Source organism: Podarcis gaigeae (assembly GCF_964106915.1).
Source record: "Podarcis gaigeae genome assembly, chromosome: 1".
Classification (NCBI taxonomy): domain Eukaryota; kingdom Metazoa; phylum Chordata; class Lepidosauria; order Squamata; family Lacertidae; genus Podarcis; species Podarcis gaigeae.
This window is the reverse complement of record NC_139678.1, coordinates 49808872-49831238: the sequence shown is the minus strand read 5'-3', so window position 1 is coordinate 49831238 and position 22367 is coordinate 49808872. Positions and strand designations below refer to the sequence as shown.

General features: G+C 44.6%; 2 protein-coding genes across 3 annotated transcripts; one reads left to right on the top strand and one right to left on the bottom strand.

Moving 5' to 3' along the window:
- The first annotated feature begins 792 nt into the window (after positions 1-792).
- LOC310850706 (transmembrane protein 178B-like) lies at positions 793-13698 on the top strand. Of its 2 annotated transcripts, XM_083752488.1 has the most exons (4): positions 801-1258; positions 8569-8682; positions 10869-11006; positions 11922-13698. In XM_083752488.1, the coding sequence occupies exons 1-4, from the start codon at positions 814-816 to the stop codon at positions 12164-12166; spliced, it is 942 nt and encodes a 313-aa protein (XP_083608614.1). In that variant the 5' UTR covers positions 801-813; the 3' UTR covers positions 12167-13698. The 2 variants fall into 2 exon arrangements, with proteins under 2 accessions (XP_083608615.1, XP_083608614.1); XM_083752489.1 differs by lacking the exon at positions 10869-11006 and having other exon boundaries at positions 793-1258.
- A 389-nt stretch (positions 13699-14087) lies between these two features.
- On the bottom strand, positions 14088-21961 carry PSMC3 (proteasome 26S subunit, ATPase 3). Its single transcript, XM_083751974.1, has 12 exons — positions 21737-21961; positions 21460-21540; positions 20745-20870; positions 19405-19509; positions 18876-18938; positions 17602-17739; positions 17251-17394; positions 16821-16969; positions 15535-15631; positions 15236-15381; positions 14609-14690; positions 14088-14444 (listed from the first exon to the last, which is right to left on the bottom strand). The coding sequence occupies exons 1-12, from the start codon at positions 21761-21763 to the stop codon at positions 14334-14336; spliced, it is 1269 nt and encodes a 422-aa protein (XP_083608100.1). The 5' UTR covers positions 21764-21961; the 3' UTR covers positions 14088-14333.
- Between the last annotated feature and the right edge of the window lie 406 nt (positions 21962-22367).

Genomic DNA, 22367 nt, shown 5'->3' with positions numbered 1-22367 from the left:
CTTGCATCAAGGATTCTGGATATTGTAATCAAGGAACATCTGGAGGGCCACAGGTTCCTTTACCTGCTCTTGAAACAACAGAAATGCCAAGGAGCCACAGATCATCAGTTTCCTGGCATGTGTCTCCATTAGGAATGTGTATCCATCTTTCTCCTTTCACATGATTGCTCTGGGGAGTACAGCAGCAAACATGCCCAGCATAGAAAGTGTTTTAATTCCTTAGCAACTGCTTTGAAACTCTTACCAGGGCAGGTGGTGCGGTGGAGAGATGCACTTTGTGCCAGTGTGATGAGTGTCGGATTGGGACCATGATTCAAGCCCTTGCTGGGCCACGAATCTCACTGGGTGGCCTTGGGCCAGTCACTGCCTCTCCGCCTAACCTACCTGACAGGGTTGTTGTGGCGTTTCCCCTGAAGGAAAACGTGGGTTTGACCCGCGAGAAATAAACGTGCACGGAAGCATTGGCTAGGACGGCTTGAAAAAGGAACCCGGAGAGCCGAGCCCTGAGACTGCAAACAAAATAAACAGAAATAATTCTTGAAGAGCCCAAGCCAGGAACGCGCTGCCGCTGCCCTCAGCAGTCTCCCGAGGCTTCTCCCTCGGCCGCCTCCCCTCGGGTTCCCCGTGCTGGACCCGCTCACTGCTCGAGGGGCGGCCGGGCCTGGCCAGCCACGAGGGCCTCCTGCAGAGCGCGGGAGGCGAGGAGCGAGCGAGCAAGGCTGGCTGGCTGGCGCTGCGGCCCCCCGGCCGGGCTGCAGGGGGAGCAGTGGCGGGCGGCGCGACTCCGAGGAGGCGGCGGCGGCGGCGGCGAAGATGGCGGCCGCGGCTCAGGCGCTGAGTTGCTCCGGGCTGCTGCTGGCCGCCGCCGCCCTGGCGCTGCTGGCCGTGGCCATCGGCACCGACTCCTGGTACGAGACGGACGCGCGGCGACACCGCGAGCGCTGCCGCGGCTACGGCCACAAGCGCAACGCCCACAGCAACAGCAACAACAACAGCGACCCGCCCGGCTCCATGTCGGCGCCCAGCCCGCACCTGCCGCTCCGAGCCCGCCCGCCCAGGGCCCTGCTCCCCGGGCAAACCCCGCCGCCGCCGCCCTCGGCAGCGCAGCCGCTGCTGCTCCCCGGGGCCGCCGCCGTCGCCGCCGCTTTGGCGCTGGAATCGCACTGCGGCCGCCGCTTCAACTCCACCGTCTCCGGCCTCTGGCGGCGCTGCCACCGCGCGGGCTTCGAGCCCGACAGCGAGGAGCTCATCCAGAAAGGTGCGCGGGGAGGGGGCGGCGGCTGCGCCCCACAGGTCGAGGGGGGGCTGCGCTGGCGGGGGTCGAGGGCGCGCGCACGCGAGAGGGGGAGAGAGAGAGCTCGCTCCCGTCGAGGGAACATTTTGAGGGGCGTCGGTGGGGTGGGTGCTGCTTGCTGCTGCTGCTGTCCAGGGTGCTGAGTCTGCAGAGCTGCCTTCCCCGCCCATACCAGGGAGGGAGACGCCTCCAGGGACCTTCTCCTCTGCTGAGCTCCTTGGGGCTGTGGGGCCGAGTCCCCGCCTCAGGGCAGCCTCCTCACCCGCTCTCCTCACAAATTTCTAGCCAAGCGCCAGGTGTCCCAGAGCCTTGCAGGCTTTCTTCTCCTCCTTCCATGGTGGCAAGAGGGCTCAACAGGAGCTGGAAGGGGAAAGGGGGGGGGGGCAATTGCATTTTCTCAAGTCAAGGCTGCCTAAAATGGTGGTTATTTCCATGTCTCCCACTGGATTCTCTGCCGGCCTAGATCTCTAGGGCTTAGGGTCCTTTCCCAAACACTCACAATGCCCTCTTTATGCATGAGAATAACCCGGGCAAGATACCTCCTGTATATGTTCCTCTGGAAGACCTCAGGTGAACCAGCTGGGCATGGGTACAGCCTGCCAAGGTTTCTGTGGTTGCAGCCATTGGGGGAAGTGATGCTTGTTCACAGCTGTGATCAGCTGCCCATCACCATTCATTTCTCCCTGGGAATGCATTCTTCCACCTGCTCAAAGGTGGTCAGGTCTGACAAACAAAATGCAGTGCACAGAGTTAAAAAAAATAAATGGGCAGGGGGTGCTGTACCCACCTGGGTGAGAGCAGCAATTTGTTTGGCCAGGGTGGGATGCGCCTTATGCACAAGGAAGAGCTTGCTTTGGACATGGGATTGTCCTAAAAGAAAACATGCCTTCATTTTCCAGGGACACTCTGCACAATTCCGGAGTCGTGCAGTGTGGTGTCAGAAACCAGGGCTGTTGCCTTGTAAGTGGCATTGTCTATATATGAGTGACAAACCTGAATGCTGGGCGCCATTGCTGCCACATGGCTCCACCATATCCAGCTGCAGGTCACTGTCAGGTATATCTCTTGATTGTCAGGCAAAATCTTTTTGTGGCTGCTCTGTGTTGTTCCACTTTCCACCATGAGAGGCTAAGAAATGTACCTGGCATTCCTGACATATGCTCAGGAGCTGCACATAGAAAGCAGCTCTTGCTTTACCCATCTAAAATTTGGCAATGGTTGTCTTCATTGTGCTGCATTGGAAATAGAGTGGTTGAATCTCACACCTTTTCCATAGGATTTCCTTTACCTGTAACAGTTGTGGAAATTGCAACAGGATGGAAGCTCATGCTTCCAATAAACATGAGCTATATAATATTCCGATGCTGGCAGCACAAGATGCTTCAGCCCATTTCCTTACATTTCAAGTATAGTCTTCCAGGCAGTTGAATAAATTGCTAATAGCAGACCCTCACAATAGGAAATAGTTAAATCACTCAATAAAAATATATTTTAGTTGTCTGCTAAAAGAATGACATACAGCATAATCAGTAAAAAGTTCAATTAGCAATGAATTTAGAAAAAAATGGCAAAAACCATATTCTACAACCAATACTTACAAATTAAAAAAAACAGCAACAAGGGTAAAAGATGTTGCGCATTAAAACTGGTAACAATGAAATTAAGTGTTATACCATTAAAGCCTGTTGGAGAAACATCTGGGGTGTTTTAAAAGTATTTATGTATTTTATACCCTGCATTTTGAGAAATCTCTTTCTCAGTGATTATTTAAGGATACATATAGAGATGACTTCCGGGTCGGCGCCATCGCCGAATGGCGGACTCCCTCCGAGCTCCGGAGGGAGCCGGCTTGGCAGGGGCTGGGTCCTACCGCACCGGCGATGCGGGGACCCTTAAAAACCACGGCCAGAGGAGGCCGTGGACATGGAGACTCGGCTGGCACCGTTAGCGCTCTCCCGACTCGTGAAGGAGCCTTTTTAAAGGCTACGGATCGGGTGCCGGGGAGAAGCGTGGTGCTTTGAGTTCTCTGCTATCCCTGCCGAGCGCAGCCGCATGCCATCCGGCGGAGAGCGCTGACTTCTTCTATTGAAAATTCGGCTCTAAAGAAGAACCCGTGAGTAATTGGAATATGGACTAAAAAAAAAGGGATAAATGTTTAAAATTCGGAGCGAACGGGGGAGGTGGAAAAAAGGAAGTCAGCCCACCCCTAAATTGTAGAAGAGCCAAAACAAAGGACTGGACAACTAAGATCGAGTGTAACCTTATCTTGCCGAATCAGCAACTTCGCGAGGGAAAATTATAAGATTGAGCTGGAGGAGAAAAGTGGAATTGTTTTAAAAAAAGCAATCCCCCCCCCCCCCCGGAATCCCTGGAGCGATTCGTGAAACTGCCTGGAGAAAAGCGATGGAGGTTTTGACAGCTGTCAAAGAGCTGTCAAAAAGGAAGATTAAAATAGAGATTTTGTTATGAGGACTTTGCCGGTTATATTTGTTATAATTTGAATATAAACTGTTTTAAATATCGGTTAACAAGCTACTTGGACTGGTGGATGTGATTCTGGAAGGGAACTTTGCTACTGTAATCCACCTAGAGGAGCCGAGGGATATTGCATGTGTTTTTGACAGGAAACTTGAACAGTTGAATGGAACTTTTAATCTCCTGGGAAACTGCAGGAATGGAACATTATTTTGTCTACAGAGGTCTACACACTACAGGAAACAATGGAACTATTTGTTGGAAAATGAAAGGAACATGATGCAATGCTTTGCTCCATGAATAACAAGCCTCTGCAGAGACACTAGAAACTTTTGGAAAAAGAACATTTCTGTGGGAGAACAGAGAAACAAAAAGGAGGAGAATGATTGACAAGAACAAGGAAATAACAAGAACTGGACAGAACTGGGAGAGGGAACATTTGGGATATTCAGGTTTGACAAGCTTATGGATACAAAATTGGAGTTTTTACTCCTGGATATAAAAACCTGGATAGAAGAAATGGGCCCCTTTTTTTGATAGACTCCTTCTACGATTGGACATCCGTAATCAAAGACTGGCAAAGAACCTGAGGGACATAGTGTAATGTGGGAACTCCAGGAAGATATTAGAAGTAGAGGGATAGGTGAAACGCAAAGGGGAAAGAGGGGAGGGAAAATTGGAATCCAAAGGCTGTAAAATCACTATTCATATTTATCTTATTTCCATCTGTACTATGTTTGAAAGGGGGAAACTCGTGGAAGGGTATAGATCGATCTTAGGGGATGGGAATTTGGATAAATTGGGTTATTGATGATGAGTGTAATTTGGGGATAAGAACTTGTTGAATTTAATTGCTTATTTGGAAGATTTGGAACACAAGAGGGGGTAGGGAGGGGAAGTCCTAGTTATTGGCAAAAAGTTTATAGATTGGATTTAATTTGTTTTGATTTGTTTTAATTTGGAAAACCTTAATAAAAATTATTATAAAAAAAAAAGGATACATATAGAGATGGCAAGATGATGGCTTGAGGTAGAGTTCTAGCTCTAAACGTCTTTGAACATATATACCAATAAACTATCTCCTCCCTTGCTGCCCCTTACACCTAGAACTGCCCCTGAAAACACCTTTACTTCCTTCAGGTCTCTCCTCAAAACTCATCATTTCCAGAAAGCCTTTGGAACAACTCATAGACTATTGTGTAACATGTAATTAAAATAATAGCATGCCCTATCCTAACTTCTGTTTTGCCCTTTCTGTTAAGGCTTCACAGCATGTTTTTTAGGTTGTGAACGTCATTGGGTTGAAACCTGTCAAAACTCTTCTTTGTGAAGCCTGATGTCCATGAATGGTGCTATATAAAATAATTATTATTTTGCTAACCTGGTGTTTCTGATCCTGTATCATGTCTAAGATATAGATGTAGATTCTCTTTACAGAACCCATTGTAACATCACCAGCTGCTTTACTGCATTTAATTCACTAGAATCCATCTTCTGCATTTTTATGTTTCCATATTGAAAGCAGTTCATTTACTTCATTATAGTAATTAGTATTGTCGTGGATCATGCTGTTTTACATCTCTTTGATTCTCCCTCCTCCACTTTGGCCAAAGGCCTTCTGCTCCCACTGTTATTTCCAGAAGGATTGAAAACAAACTCTGTTGCTTGTTCTCTAACACTGTTTTCAGCATGTTCTCTCTTTTATGAAAAGTTAATTCATGTCAGACAATGGGGCTACAATCCAAGACAGAGCTAGTTTGGGGTAAACCCATTAAACTCAGTGGGATTACGCATGCCCTTGTGTTGTATTGTGGACTAAATGCCCTTCTGGGTTCCTTTGTCTTATGGCTTAGAGGGCCAGCATCCTTCCTGGCTAGTATGCCTTCAAAAATAACTATTCCCAATACATAGTCATAGTCTTGTATCTTTTGCCATAATTCATATTTTTCTGTGTATGGATATATTTGCACATAAAAGAAAACAGCCTTGTTTTTTCAGGTTGCAATCCTATATTCCTTTACCTGCAACCAAGCCCCATTGACTGCATTGGGATATACTTCTGAGTAGGCATCTATGGTATTGCACTGCAAATTACTGTACTTCTTCTCTTAGTCTCTTAGTTCAACTTTTCCCTATCTTCCGTTTCCATGTCAGTTCCTCTATAAACAACAATACTTATTCAAAGTAATGAGCTCATGTGTGTGTCTCATCATGTACTTATAGTCACTAGAGCAGTGTGCTCCAAACTTCTGATGTCTCAGACACTTGAAAATCAATCAATCAATAAACTTGTAGGCATACTTCATTCTTACATTTGAAAAGGCTTACTTCTAAACATCAACATCTAATGATTTCTGACCACTTGTGCAATAGAAATGCACTTGTGCAACAGGACTTCCAATTTCTCTTTTTACCCCCTCCAGATCTCCATCTGTTCTGGAAGATCCCTCTAGATTTTGAGCACATGTGGGGCTGCAGGGGCAAGTAGAGGAAACTTAGATCTCATCCAAGGCATGTAAGAATGAGAATTATCTCTCTTCAGAGTAGCCCTGCTAGGTATGCGTGTGAGTCACTCTTCTGAATGTGCCTCTTCTGAGGGCAGGTAATTTGTTGCATCTCTGCATCAGGAGTAAATGAAAGAGCCATTCGCACTTGGTGCAGAGACCTGGAAGAATGATCTGCCTGCATTGGAGGCTGCTTGGATGAAGGAGACAAGACTGGAGTAGTGGATCATGCAGTGGGAAGCGTATTCTGTGATTGGGTCCCTTGAGCTGACATGAGAATCTTTATTTGCTTCTTAATGAACAGGCCCTACTATAGGAGAAGATATAAGAGGTCATATAGGCCAGTTTATATTATTTGTCTAGCTAGGCTGGTGTTTTCTACTCTGGCTGGTGGTGGTTCTCCAGGATCACAGGGACCAGGCTTTCCCTCCCTGATTCCACCTCTTTTTTTTAACTGGAGATGCCAGAGATTGAACCCGGGATTTTCTGTATGCAAGGCATGTGATCTACCACTACATTATGGCTGGAGATAAATGTCTCCTATTCTGCTGTGCAATACTGAAGTATATTTCTTTAAAAGCTTTAGTTTATTCATGGTGAGCATGGATGCAACCATCTTTTAAACTTCTGCTGTTTAAATGCAATGCATCAATTTTCTGTGACAGTTCCTACTTGTGAAAAACTGGCAAGGATTATTTTTTACCTGTTTGAACTATGATATATATGCTTTTTAACCACTATGGGGGGGGGGGAAGAATGCAACCCTGTTTGTTCTTTTTCACAATTTACTTCAAGCTCCCAAAAGTGAGTTTTTAAATATGTGTGTGTGTGTGTGTGTATATATATATACACACACACACACACACACACAGAGAGAGAGAGAGAACTGCTTGTCACAAAGCAATACCCCCCCATATAAAAAGTAGGTTTGCAGAGACTACCTTGGATTTGATGTTTCAATAAAGATAGGGTAAGAAACGGATACTCCCTAATCTCCTAAAGCAGGTGAAAATCGGTAGAAGACATTTAAGCACATATTTGCCTTGTCCTATGGCTAAGCAGTTAATTATAAATACAATGAAAATTCAGGAAAGAGAAGTTCAGTTATTTAAATCAAATCTTCAAAGAGCTCTAGCAAGTGATAACAGAATCCCCTGGGAGCCTACAGAAGACACCAGAAACTGACTTGAGTTGGGGGTCTATCTGAAAGACGTAATTCACTGTTATCATAATGATAAAATCATGAATTGATAACTCTTTGGTTTGCCTCTACTGTATAATATTCCATAGCACAAACTAATTTGGAAAGGCCACTTAAGGGTGATATAAGAGGAGGGACTCAAGGATTACATTTTGGAGAGGTTGCCTCTATTTAATGGTTATGAACAGTGATTCAAAAGGCCACAGTCACAATATTCATTCTATTTATTTCTTCACAGTTTTCATCCTGTTATTATTTTTTTTTAGAAACTTCAGGTCCCATTTAAGCTTCTCTGCGTTTCTTCCATAGTAGAAATAATCTTGTCCTGTCCACTATAACCAGAACATCAACCTAGAAAAGAGTATATTACTGTAGGTCCTGCTGATTATTTGATGCCGTGCTTTAATAATGAAATGTGATAATTAGTAATAAACATAACAATAATATATATAATAATAATAGTAGTAAACACAATACATTATAAGTCTGAATATTAAAAGTGCTTTACGTATATTATCTTTTTGCAATCCTTACAACACTATAAATAGGATCTGTATTGTAGCTCCCTTATTGCAGATGCTGGGCTTTTGTTGAGAATCAGTGGTTTGCCTAATACTCTGTACTGAATTTGTGGCAGAGGTGAAATTAAGTGACATGGTTCACATTGAATTAGTGCAGGATTTATGTATAAGCTAAACAAGCTATAGCTTAGGGCCCCACTCTCTTTGGGGGCACCCGAAAATTTAAAGGAAAAAACAACTGGATGTACATTTCCAAAAAATAAGATTAAAAAAATAAATAAAACACATACAGCAACAGTGTTTTGTTTTCCTGTAGGCTCCTATGACGTAAGTAATGGCCCCTGCCTGCTAGCCTGCTCCCTAAAATATCACATATAAAGGGCCCCATTACCTTCAGAAGCTTAGGGCCTCATCAAACCTAAATCTGGCCCTGCATTGAATGATGGCTTAGCATTATGAGTACAAACTAAAGCAAGGCTAATATAGTTTAGGAGGCAGTAAAGGGAAAGCAACGTCAATAAAACCTAATGTCAGATATATAGTGTTTCTGTTTGTCGTTTTTTTCTCTTTCAGGAGTCATACAGCGTTGCACATCTGTGAAGTATCACTACACTTCATCTTCCCTGCCACGCAACTTGCCTGTTAATATTACCAACACTATCCGCCAGGATGAGTGGCATGCCCTCCGTGAGTATCCAAAGCACTCGCTGAACATAGTTCTTTTGTATCTTTGTTACCAGAATTGATCAAAATTCAGGAGAATCACATGTACCTTCTGGAACTGTACTGCTTCAGAGTGCAGGTGGGGTAAAGCACACGTTTGAATATTCCTGTTGAAAGCATCATGCACATGAAAGCTAGCATATCAAGGAGCCTTCTTCTTGACACATTAGCTTTCCATGTACATGGTCTTTTTGATACACAGGAGTAAACAAATACTTTCTGAGCCCACCCAAGACCACCATGCCTTGTATTCATTTATTTTAGCCTTGAATTTTACCTGCTATTGGCTCCAATATGAGGGCTTTTTTGAAGCCTAAATGCAGTGTTTTGTAGAGGGTCACAGCTGCTGAAAACACTTCCCACACTGCAGTTAGGCTTGGAAAAAGCCTCCTAAAATAGGATGCTTTTTTCATGCAAAACTGCAGCTGGTGGCAGGATGGTTACATTGAGAGAATGTGTGTGTGTGTGTGTGTGTGTGTGAGAGAGAGAGAGAGAGAGAGAGAGAGAGAGAGAGAGAGAGAGATGAATGGAAGAACAAATGGTGTTACCCACTACCAACTCTGACCCTGCTCACTTGCACATCTACTTTCAATTGGACCCAACCAATGCTGGTGTGAAGTTCTCCCAGCATTTTCTCAGGCTGGCAAAGGTTCTTCATTCCAGTCTAAGTGAGAGGACGTTGAACTGAGCACCTTTGCACTGGAACAATGTTTTGGGTGCTGATGTAACTGAGGTGCTGCGTATGTTACTATTGGATTGCAAGTTTACCACAAATAGCTTGTGGGGGGCGGCGGAATCTGAGTCAGCCAATCCTTTAAAAAATTGAAATGGTCATGTAGGCAATGGCAGAGGAAGGGTATCATCACTGGGTATGTGTGTGTGACAAAATGACAAAAATATGAGGGTTTTTGTTTTTTTTAAAGGCTCATGAAACTTTTTAGTTCAGTCAACAAATGTAATGTAACATGGCTGACACTGGGCACCACACCGCGGGGGCTGGCACTTACTGAGGGGCCTGCAGCGTGCCCAAGCCAGGGAGTGGGAGTGACATAGTGGCTTAAGTGTCTGCAGGCTCCACGTTGCCTAAAATGGCAGTGTGGGACTTGCGTCTGCCCACCGCCTCTCCCTCAGCTGCCCTACAGCTAAGGGGGAGGCGGCGGAGAGACTCCATGCAGCGTGCCCCGCCCCCCTGGGTGGCTTGCCCCACCCCTGGCTGAAGGACGCACGGACTGCTTTGAGATTGTTACTCATATATTTCTAAAGCCAGAAGGGATCAAAAGGTCATCTATGCCCCAAATTAAGGTCTCGCCCCTTTCCCATCAGTTTATGTAATCAAAAACACAGTTAAGGTATTCTTGGAGTGGTGGTTTGGCTCGGAGGTTATTCTGACCTCTGAGCTACACAGTCATGGTGGCCAGCGAAACAAGCTTAGTTCTGTATAGCTTTGTTCAGGGCTTTCCTACATTTGTGCTCCAAACGGGAACCCCCTTACAATGCTAAATACTGCTACTCAACAGCTGGTTCCCCATATAGCTTTCCTTTCTGGTGGTATCATATCTTGTACTTTAATTACTACTTTCCTTTCTTCACTGCCATTCCTGCTCCTTGGTCAAGCCCCACCAACCCACTAGGCCATATGCTAATGATTATCCTTTCCTCTTCATTGCCTAATTTCATGGACACTTTTCTAGACTTCTTTGAGGACACATGTTAATAGCAACCTAGCTTGCTCCTGTAACAGCTCCACGTCAGCAGTATGTGTAACCCAGGAGCACATCATGCTTCTGAGTGGGAGCCTGATGGCATGGATAGTCAAAGAGATTGCCTCTTTATGTGCTTTCTTGTAAAGAGCTATAAAAGCGCAGTGTAAACCACTTGTAATAAATATAGAAGGCAAATTTCCATCTGGCTCATTTTCCAAAGTGATTATTTTCTTGACTTGGGGGTTCTTACAGAAAGGCATGATATTTTTAGGCTTCCATAGATTATAAGATTTCAAAAGATGGAAGCACTCATATTCATGGATCACTGGTGCAAATATGAGCCTCCACCTCTGATTTCCTCTGCGGTCTCCAAATTACTCTTCACAGACTCTCTTTTCTCTCCCTCTTTCTCCATCTTCTTTCTTCCTTGCACCAACACCCCCTCAGATCTGCGGAGAATGACAGCTGGCTTTATTGGTATGGCAGTTTCCATCATTCTCTTTGGGTGGATCATTGGTATGCTGGGCTGCTGTAAACAGCATGAGCTCATGCAATATGTAGCTGGACTGCTCTTCCTTATGGGAGGTGAGAGTTCTTTTTTCTTTGTAGGCTGAGAGCCATTTTCTGAAGAAATGCATTTGGTATTGTGCCCTATATGTAATGAATTGAAGCCTTGGGGGGGGGGGACTGGGCTCACAGGACAAGAACTAGGGAACAGGTGATATAATTGTTTGGACTGTCTCAATGAACTTAAAATGCGTGATAAAACTTTCAAATGACAAAAAAGAGGGGGGTGAAAACATGTGTCAGATAATGGTACTTACCCAGTTCTTGGACCAGTTCTACCCTGGGAAACCCCCATGAGGGATTGTGACAGATGGGTGGGACAACCCACCTGCCATTCATGTGGTAGCATGTGATTGACCAGTGGGTGGCACTGACCATCTGTCAAATACTGATAAGGGTGAAAAAAGTTCCTCACCCTTCTGTATACCCACTGCTGTGCTTGTAGCTATGTGACTGGCTACTTCATAGGTGTGCTAGTAGAATATTTTATTTTTATTTATTTAACTGGTTTTAGGTGAAGCCAGAAACCCTCTAATGGTTTTTATGTATTTTATAAATTTATATCCTGCTCATCCAAAGGAGCTGGTTTTCTGTTTCCTTGTACAGTACAACATGAAAAGAGCAGCATAACCTTTAGAGAGAAAAGCAGCTGAGGAAGGTCAAAACAGATTTTTTTTCTCTGTAGAGATCAAAGAGCGAGATCAAAACAAATGTGTAAGCATAGTTCAGATCTGACAGTAGCCTGAAAAGGGGCAGGAAAAAGGCCCATGAATCTGAGATTCAGATGCTGTGGATAATAGGCTGTGCAAATTTGTTAACTTCTACAACAAAATTCCTCAAGTCACAAAAAATGGGAGCTTTACAGATTTGAGGCAGCCCTTTGCAAGGAAGCTGAGAAACACTGGCTTTATCTTTATCTCTTCTCTTTTTCAGGTACCTGCTGCATCATCTCCCTTTGCACATGTGTGGCTGGGATAAACTTTGAGCTGTCTCGTTACCCTCGCTATGTCTATGGGTTACCCGAGGACATCAGTCATGGCTATGGCTGGTCCATGTTCTGTGCTTGGGGAGGCCTGGGACTGACGCTTCTGGCAGGATTCTTATGCACATTGGCCCCCTCTCTCAATAGCCCCCGGACTGTCGTACAGAAACCCAGACAGGAAAATGGTACTGTGTGATGAGAAGGGAGCAAAGGACTCTAGCAAGCACAGGCCAGGCCAGGTCCGGCAGTGGGTTACTGCCAATAGTGGGGGCATCTGAAATTTATGAAGAAGGGAGGTTCCCACTGCAAACAAACGAAGGAATTCAGCTGCTATGTCAAAGACTCGGGGGGGGACCCCTCCCTTCCTTTGATTCTTCAGCCTGCCTGTCTGATACAACCAACCAAATCAGGTTAATTCTTTATTCCTGGCTTGCCTAAAGGGAACTTTTCTGTTAAATAGGGTGTGTTGCTGTAGGATCTGTATACCATTTAAGCTGAATCAGATTTCTGCTAGGAGCAGAAGCCACTGTGAATTCCTTTGGCGTCCTTGTGACTCCAGGGAACTCCATTTCCAAGAATCTTTGAGGACCAGTCAGAGGTAAAGACCAAAGGGAAATCCAGCCAGTCTCAGTATTCATAGAATCATAGAGTTGGAAGGGACCCTGAGGATCATCTAGTCCAACCTGAATATGCAGCCGTCCCATATAGGGATTGAACCCGCAACCTTGGTGTTATCAGCACCACGCTCTAACCAACTGAGCTATCCTACTGATTCTCTTCTGCAGCAGGGACCTGATGCTGTTACAGGCTTAACACAGCCTACTGCTTCAGCCTTTGACACCAGCTTAAGTGGGGGCTTTATAGACATTCAGACAGGAACATTAGCAAGTTCTCCTCTGGACCACACAGTATCTAACCTATGCCAGTTCTGGGAGCCAAATATGTATAGCAGTAGCTCATGAAAGGTTACTTCTGGGATAACACATAGGGAGTTAGAGCAAGCAGCAAATAAATGAGACTTCAGTGCTTGAGGAATTCTTCCACGAAGGCATCAGGCCTGAGTTAGTGTCAAGATAACTCACACTCATACAGAAAAGCATTTTTGGGGATGGCAGGGGTGGCTGAACCTAATTAAGTTATTTAGTCACGTGTGATATTCCTGCTTGAGGTAACACAAAGAACAAAACAACAGGTTTCTGGTTGAGGCAAGAAAGTGGACCAGGGCTCCCATCCTAGAAATGATGTTGTCATAGCAACTGCTGTAATAGGCAAATGAGATTTGCAAGCTGCTTCAAATCCTTCCAGGCTGAGTGTAGAACTTTACAATTTTGGATAATGAGCACAGAAACTTGAAAAGACAGCCCGCTTGGTAGCATCCTCTTCTAAGAGAAAAGGAAGCACTTTTTATTAAATGGACTCAGTACGCACGTGAACAACGAGAGCTGGGCCTAACTCAGGAACATCAACAATGGTGCTGAAGGGGAGGAACTGGTCTTTCCTCATTGTACTCCTTTTCTGTCTCCTCAAAAGACTACACAGAAGCCTTTTTTGGAGGGCTGTTTACATTGTATTTTTAAGTGGCATGTAATTAATAACTCAGTGCTAAAGTCAATGTATTCATGGAAAGTGTGATTTTTAAATGGAAGTTGTAAGTTTCAAGAGGCATTAAATTAAAAGGCTTGGGTCCAGTGAGAAGCTGGAGATTCTCAGCCTTTTGGATCTCATTAAGAGAGACTGACATTAATTTTCTGCACTTCTACACAACCACAGCTGCTGGAGAAACCCTGTCATGCAGCTGACGATACAGGGAGACAGGAATGTCACTTATTTGGCAGCCGGCCTCGTAATCCCAGCTGTTGATCTTGTTCCTGTCCACAAAGCCTAATGTGTGTATGGGACAAGTTTTGCCTCAAATAAAAATTACTTCCAGAGAATAAGCAGGTTGACTGGTGTAACCTTACACCCTCTAGGGGACTTTAGTATACCTGTGCCTTCAGTTTAAATGCTCTGTAGGGGGTGTAAGCATACATCAGCAGGAACTGGAATGCTGTGGTGAAGGAGTAATTTTTTAAAAGCTTAAGAATTCAATCACACAAACAGCAAATGACAAATTTGGGTTCTTTGTGCAAATTTTGGTGTTTTTAAGGGGTTAAAAGGAAGACATATGCCTCATACATGCACAAGGGTACCATTCCACGAAGGTAATTCTTTTTCTTCAAGGTGTAGCAACATAACAGCTGCCCTAGTCAAAGCAAATGCTTTATTTTAGCCCATCAGGTAATAGAAAGTAAGAAAGTTCCAGATCCAACTCTTGATCCTGGTTTCTCAGCCAAAGCCTGAATAATTAGCTTCAAGTACAAGAATCAGGCATAATATTGTAGATTAGCTTTCTTCTTGGCCTGGACTTCCAAGATTCCTTCCATGTAATCTTCATGGGTAAGCTCTGTAGCTCCATGCCGTAAGGCAATCATCCCCTGATCCAAAGAGAAAAAGGATGGCTCAGAAAAAAAACCCTAATAATGCATCACAGAAAATTGCCACTCTTTTGTGTTGAAGGCACTCTCCCCAGTTCAGCATCAGCTGCTGAGGACAGTTTCTCAAAGGAAGCAGCATTGGGGGGGGGGGTAGATCTACTTACCGCTTCCACACACACAGCCTTGCACTGTGCCCCATTGAAGTCATCTGTGCAACGAGCCAGCTCTTCATAATTCACATCAGGGCTGCAGAGAAATAAATTATGTTTTAAAAATTAAAAAGGAAAAAAGAGCTCAACTGGAAAGGACACATAAAAACTTCCTGAGAATGCTTCAACATCAAAGCTAGGGCTGTGCATATTCAGTGATAAAAATTAATTTCTGCACCACAAAAAGCAAAAAACCTGCCCTCTGCATAAAATTAAGCACACTTACTGTATTTAAATTTGAATTAATTATTCTGATTTGACAAGTCATAGGGAAAGAAAAGAAGCAATGAGGGGTACTAAAGCCCCACTTGATCACTGGAAATATTGCTTGGCTATCTCTTAGATTTCTGAGATTACAGCAAGTACCACCCAGCACTAACATGTGTTTACAGCCATAAAGATCAGAACTGAGCTCTGAGAAAGTCAAGATTCTTAAGCCCAATAGCATAACCTGTGCTCCTACTGAATCCAAGACAAGAACACTCTATAGTTTACTTATGACAGGGCCTGGAGAATAAAGGAAGAGTACTATTGCCCGCAACCCAGCCATTTCCACAAGCTGGCTTCATTCCTTTTTAATACCTGACATTCATCTTGCGTGAATGGATCTGCATAATCCTGGCTCTAGCCTCCTCATTGGGCATTGGAAACTCAATCTTACGATCCAGACGCCCTGAGCGGAGTAGAGCAGGGTCTAGGATATCCACACGGTTAGTCGCAGCAATCACCTGGATAAGAGAGAACCCAGGAACAGTGATTTTAGTGCTCTGAGATGCAGGTGAACCTATTAACATCTTTCTCATCAAAATGGCTTCGAAAGCCACTCTGTAATCTCTGCTTGCAGCACCCCCACCTCGTACCCTCAAGCAAAAGAAAGTTACCTTGACTTGTGTGTTAGGTTGGAATCCATCAAGCTGGTTCAGCAATTCCAACATGGTCCTCTGTACTTCCCGATCACCAGCCTTTTCACTGTCAAATCTGGAAGAAATCATGGTAGAAAGTCAACTTTTGTTACACAGCATAACCCTTGCAGAAACCTTATATTCATGTTCACCATACAAGTATAAGCCAAATCTAATTGTTACTGCAATGTCATCATAAGTCAGTGAAGCAAATGACTCCCCTATGGTCTGGTAGCACAACCACCATTTGAACCTTCAGAAGCATGGATTTTGCATGTGTCATGTAAACATACTATTAGTTATTGTGCCAGTGTTAATGGGCCAATATCAATGGGCTAATGAAGATAGGTGATTGGGTCTATGCTGCTGACATAGGAAACAGTGGTATGATTTAGGACAATTCCATCTGACTTCAATTAAAATGCCTGCTGTAACAACAATCGTCAGTAGGTGCTGGAAGTTCAACAGGGAGGGGACCTGTCTGACCTCAAATGGAAAGAAGTTCCACAAAACTGGGCCCAAAATGCGAAACACATGGCTCCTGGTGGATACAAGTTGTGCATCTGAGCCACGGGGAAGCACTAATAGTGACTACCCCAAAGATTTCATTGATGGGACAGAGATACTAGGCAGTTCTTGAGGTCTCCTGGATCCAAGTTGCTAAGGCCCTTGTAGGTTGATACAAGAACCTTGAGCTTGACCTCGTAGTTTACAGGCAGCCAATGCAAGCTTTTGAACACCAGACTTCCGTGCTGGTGGAAGTCTGTCCCCATGAACAGTCTAGCCAGCGCTGGAGCTTCAAGACCAGGCCCCATTCAGAGCACATTGGTAACCTCAAGACTTGATTATAGCAATGTATGAATCACTATGGCCAGACTATTCCTGTCCAAAAATAGCTGTAGTTGATGTACAGGCAACCACCAATTGATGTGTGACTAGGAATGCAGCAACCTAGAAGTGGCTGGAAAAGGGGGCCTGATGGGGCAAAATGGACTCCGCCGATGCACACAGGGGTCAGGAACCGAAACCCCATGCAAATCTGCTGTTGCCTGTATACGGAGCTAGCCTATAAGGAGGGTGGTTTTTCAACAGCTACCATGGATCTCAATTAGGACCACAAAAGTTCAGTAGTCATCTTTTCATCTAACATATATTCTTACAGAAATCAGGAACGATCCTATCAATACTTGTACATTACAGTCTTATTTGGCTTCACAAAGAAGCCTGGCATGATTTCCAGATCGTATACAGTCCCAAGATCTTACCTTTTTGTGCCAATGGCATCAAGTTCATCAATAAAGATGATAGAAGGTGCTTTCTCCTTGGCTAATGCAAAGGCATCTCGCACTAATTTGGCACCATCTCCAATGAACATCTGCACCAACTGTGGGCCAGCCAGCTTCAAGAATGTAGCCTAGAGAGTGGGTAGCAGAAAAGGAAAGTATATGCAGGCTTGTGGGTTCTGCACAAGTGTGGTATCCCAGGCAAATACAGTATTTTGCATCCTAACAGTATGCACTTCCATAAAGTAAAACAACTTAAAAAACTAATCTTGAAATAAAATCATCAAATCAAATGCAGTATGAAAGGATTTGGATTTGGGGCATGGACTACACTGCTGTGGAATCACCATAGAGACCCCTACCCAATACTAAGACAGTTCCTGGACTTTGGGAAATAAACATCAAATCTTACCTTTGTCTGTGCAGCACACGCTCTTGCTAAAAGTGTCTTTCCTGTTCCTGGAGGTCCATACATGAGGACCCCTTTAGGAGGCTGGATACCCAGGTTTTCAAATTTTTCTTTATGATTCATTGGCAAGACAATAGCTTCTACCAGCTGCCAAGACAGAAAGAGACGATTAATCCCTACTATGGACCATACTGCCCATTAATCCACACTCCAGGACAGGTATTATTTATTATTTAAAAAACACCTAAAATGTATCCAATGCTGTAGGCATATTAAAAACAAGACAATCCCTGCTTGCAGGCTTACAGCTTAAAAGACTGCTCCCCACCCCCGCCCACAGCCTCTTGTTCTCACCTCTTGGATCTGTTTATCCAGTCCCCCAATATCACTGTACTGCTCTGTAGGCCTCTCGTCCACCTCCATAGCTTTGACTCGTGAGTCATATTCTGTGGGCAGGGTCTCCAGAATCAGGTAAGAGTCCTTGTTCACTCCCTACAGATATAATTTCAGGAATTAGTCTTCTTTACTCCAAAACCAACATCTTCATACTCAGTTCATGCTCTCTGCCCCTCCCCCCTTTTAAATTCTATTGTGTTATTGTTGCAAATCCATCAAGAATCTGTCAATTAAACATTAGAGCTACGATTTCTGGGCATTAGATGAACCAACAAGCACTGTTGCACTGGTTTAATTTTGAACTCCACTTTGAAATCAATCAAGAGACTAGTCTTTATTTTAAAGCAGAAAATAGTTACTAAACTGCGAAAAGCAAACAGCCACAGACATTCATGAAAAGGAATATTTGTCATCATAAGTCATGTTATAACCACCAGTCTGAGGCATAAGAAAAATAATTCTTGTATGCACCAAGATTCAGCATCAGAGGAGTAAACAAGAACCCCGTAATAAGACACCAAGCAGTACGTTTGTGAAGTGAATCTCAGTGTTCATAAGTATCCAATATTTCTTTAAACAGAATACTCTTTTGGGGGGGAGGTGGGGGTCTTGATAAGCTACAAAAACTCTTGGAGGGCCACTTCTGGGTTAGCCACCTCTGCTGTACAGCATTCACACACACCTCAGCTGCATTAAAAGGGAAGTCTACTAAATCAAACAGCTAAGAAATATTGCCTGGGGTGGCAGTTTACTAAAATGTCATAATAATTCTCAAGACAATTAGGGATACCTCATTTATGGTAAACTATCCAGCGCTGTGGGTTAAACCACAGAGCCTAGGACTTGCCGATCAGAAGGTCAGCGGTTCGAATCCCCACGACGGGGTGAGCTCCCATTGCTCGGTCCCTGCTCCTGCCAACCTAGCAGTTCAAAAGCACGTCAAAGTGCAAGTAGATAAATAGGTACTGCTCTGGCGGGAAGGTAAATGGCGTTTCCATACACTGCTCTGGTTCGCCAGAAGCGGCTTAGTCATGCTGGCCACATGACCCGGAAGCTGTATGCCGGCTCCCTCGGCTAATAAAGCGAGATGAGCGCCGCAACCCCAGAGTCGGCCACGACTGGACCTAATGGTCAGGGGTCCCTTTACCTTCACCCTCAACAGTATATCACGAAAAACAAACCAGGTATGTATTTATGGCTGCTTATGGTTGCGCAGAGCAGAAACTACTCACCACAAGATCTCCAGGCTTCAGTTTTTCAGCATCAACCAACCCAATCACAGGCAGGAAATAAGTCTGTTGAAGAAAATGCAACAAAGTATTAACATTTGGATTTGACCTAGGTGCCATCAGTTCTCCAAATGCTCAGCACAACAAATAAATCTAAAATACACTCTTAAAACCTAAAAAAAGCCCTAGCTTAAAAATGCCTGCTGAAATAAAACAGGTTTAAAAGATATGCCAGGTAAGCTTTTCTTGGGACGCTATACCATGATATTTAGTGTTTTGTGGAGGGGGGGCATAATTCAATAGCTACTTTCAATGGGTTCAATGGATCCGTTTGGTTGGTTGGTTGTAAGCTGCTTTGGGTTGATCTAAGCAAAATAAAGTGACTAACAAATTTAGTAAATAATAAAACAATAATACTTTTTTGCATGGACAAAATCCCAGATTCAATCCCTTGCACCTCCAGTTAAAATGGTGTAAGGTAGCTTCATATTTGTGTGTATAAATGACAGCACTCTCAACAAGCTGTTCTCACCTGACGAGTAGAGGTCTTGATCACAGCACACTTGCCCTTCCTTTGAGAATCAAGGTCAATATTTGCTCCATCCTCCTCTTGGTCATTGGGATCAACATCTAGCAGCTAGAGGTGGAAAGAGACCAACAGGAGTGCAAGCATACCACAATTAATCACATCATAATCCTGGCTGACAATTACACACAGCAATGGAAAGAAGCACTAAGTTATCCAGCAACTATTAAAGAGTCTTTGAGGCCTCCAGAATTATCTTGGTCCATCACTCCTTTGCAGGGGAAATCAGTAGGTACAAGTCAGTAGGTAGTTTTGCCTACTGCACAACAGCTAGGAAATATTGTGTAATATAAAAAGGTAAAGGTACCCCTGCCCGTATGGGCCAGTCTTGACAGATTCTAGGGTTGTGCGCTCATCTCACTCTAGAGGCCGGGAGCCAGCGTTGTCCGCACACTTCCAGGTCACATGGCCAGCGTGACGAAGCTGCATCTGGCGAGCCAGCGCAGCACACGGAACGCCATTTACCTTCCCGCTGGTAAGCGGTCCCTATTTATCTACTTGCACCAGGGGGTGCTTTCGAACTGCTAGGTTGGCATATATTGTGTAATATATTGTGTAATATAGGAAGACACAATTTAATTTATTAAGCATTTACTTATATCACCCTTTAGCCAAACAGCTCCCAGGGTGGTTCACTGCAAAACATAAGCTAATAACTAAACAAAAGTGCCTGGCGTGCTCTGGTCCATGGGGTCACGAAGAGTCGGACACGACTAAACGACTAAACAACAACAGTGTCCAAAAGTTGTCTCAGTATTTTCCCCTAAGTTTTAAAATGAAAAGTAGTCCCCATTAGAAATGCAAAGGGAGACTGCAGATTGCTGCCTTTGCCAAGAAATGTAGGTCCTCTTTGCAGTTGATTCATTTATGACTATCTATTTTTCAGACTAGCAAATTAAAGCACAGGGAGAGAGACAACTGTCTTCATATTTACTTGGAAGTTAAGTTCCATTGTCTTCAGTGGGGTTTACCTAATAAATTCATTTAGCACTTTAGCCAAGAAGTTGCATCAAGAAATCAAACTGAGCTAGTGAAAACTATGAAATGGACTCTGCAGCAATGACAACATTAGAAATAATGTGTTTTAAAACAAACATACATATTTTAACAGGCCAAGTTGTTATAGTACTTTCTCCACAGACCCCATCCCTGTTCTCTTTGCAGAAGCAGTTTAGCACTACCATCTTAAGCCATCTTCTAAAGCACCAAAGGATCGTCTCATGTGCACAAATAAGAAACATTCATTGTTAGCAGCATCCATTTTACTATTGGCATAAGAAACTCACCTCTATGACATTGGAAACAAGATATGGCAGTGTTTTGTTTACTTTTATCTTCTCACTGTTCTCTTTGATCTTATCTTTCATGGCTTGCAGCTCATGGGTTACTCTCAGCACCTCACTTTTCATGATCTGTAAATTCCAAGTAAGACATTACTTCAAAAAACAAGCGTCAACGTAAGTATGTTCATGCAAGTCTAGAGAGGAACAACTAAACAAAAAATAAAAGGAAACAAATCTGCCGAGAAAAAAAGAAACAGCAAAAATAATTTAGCCATAGTAGAAGAAAACGGAACCGTCTCCTAACAACTCTCAGCTAATTCTTCTCACAGAGCTACAATTCTCAGAGCTCCCTGGGAAGACAGATTTACTGTTAGACCATTCTGAATTGTAGTTCCGTGAGGGAAATACGGATGGCCTAACAATGCTCAGGACTGTTAACTACACTTCCCAGGATTCTTCAGGGGAAGCCATGTCTGTTTAAAGCGCTATGATGCTACTTTAAATGTATATTGCAGCCGGGACTTAAGTAACACTTAAGTGACTGGGCATTTTGCCTCGAAAGGCAGGCCAAAGAACAGGTATGCTAGGTGACGAGAACAGCCTTAAGGGGAAGGGCGAGCCGGGTGTGTGTCTCGGTTACAGGAACTATACAGAAAAGACTGAAAAGGGACAATGGCAACCTGGAGCCACCGGCTCTGCCAGCCCAGCGCAACCTCACCTTGATTTCGCTGTCCAGCAGGCGGGTCCTCTGCACGATCTCTTCCGTGGACATCTTGAGGACCTCCTCGCCGATCCCATCCTAGGCAGAAACACAGAGTCATGGCCAGAAGCAGCGCGTCTCTTCGGGCCCGGGCCCTCCTCACCTACCCAGGACCCTTCCGCGGAAGCCGCGGGGCGGCCCAACCGGGGGAACTTCTGCCGCCGAACAGTACCGGGACCACGGAGTCCCCTTTCGCCCCCCGCGCCCTCATCCGTCCGTCCCCCCATCTCCTCACCTCCGCTTCATCCCAGACCGACGCCATCTTTCTTTAGCCACACTAGCCAAGCTCCGCCTTCGAAGCAGCAGATTCGACGCGCTTGGCGAGAACAGCGATAATGACTCTCCTTGCAGTCGCGACCGACGTCTCTCAAGGTTCCCCCTCTCTCTTTAAAGCTGAGTTACCACACTTGCCTTTTCCTTAACCTAGCGAGAAAACCCGGGACAGTCGAATCTGCTGAAGCAGGTAGAATAGGCGATTTCCCTACACTGGAGTCATGTGACCAGGCGCTCAAATTCGCTGAGTGATGGTCTTTCCTTAGCAGAACTTCGAGCGCTTCCGCTGCCATCTTAGTTTGGGGCAGCGACGGAAGCCTCGGACGACTTAGCTTCAGAGAGATAAAAACTGAAGGAGGAGCACCCTTCCCCTAGTCCTGAGTTCGATTTCGGTTTTACACTGCGGGTAAACAAGCACAAATGCGCCTGGTATTATTTTGCGCGTATGTGAACGAGGGAATGGACAGCTCAGCTAGGTTTTTCTTAGCTATAACAACCCGATGCAAGCTTTTTATTCTTAACAGTATGCTGCCTCGTCCCCACCTAAGCGTGTGGTTGACATAACAAGTTCATTAAACGAGGTTGTTATATAC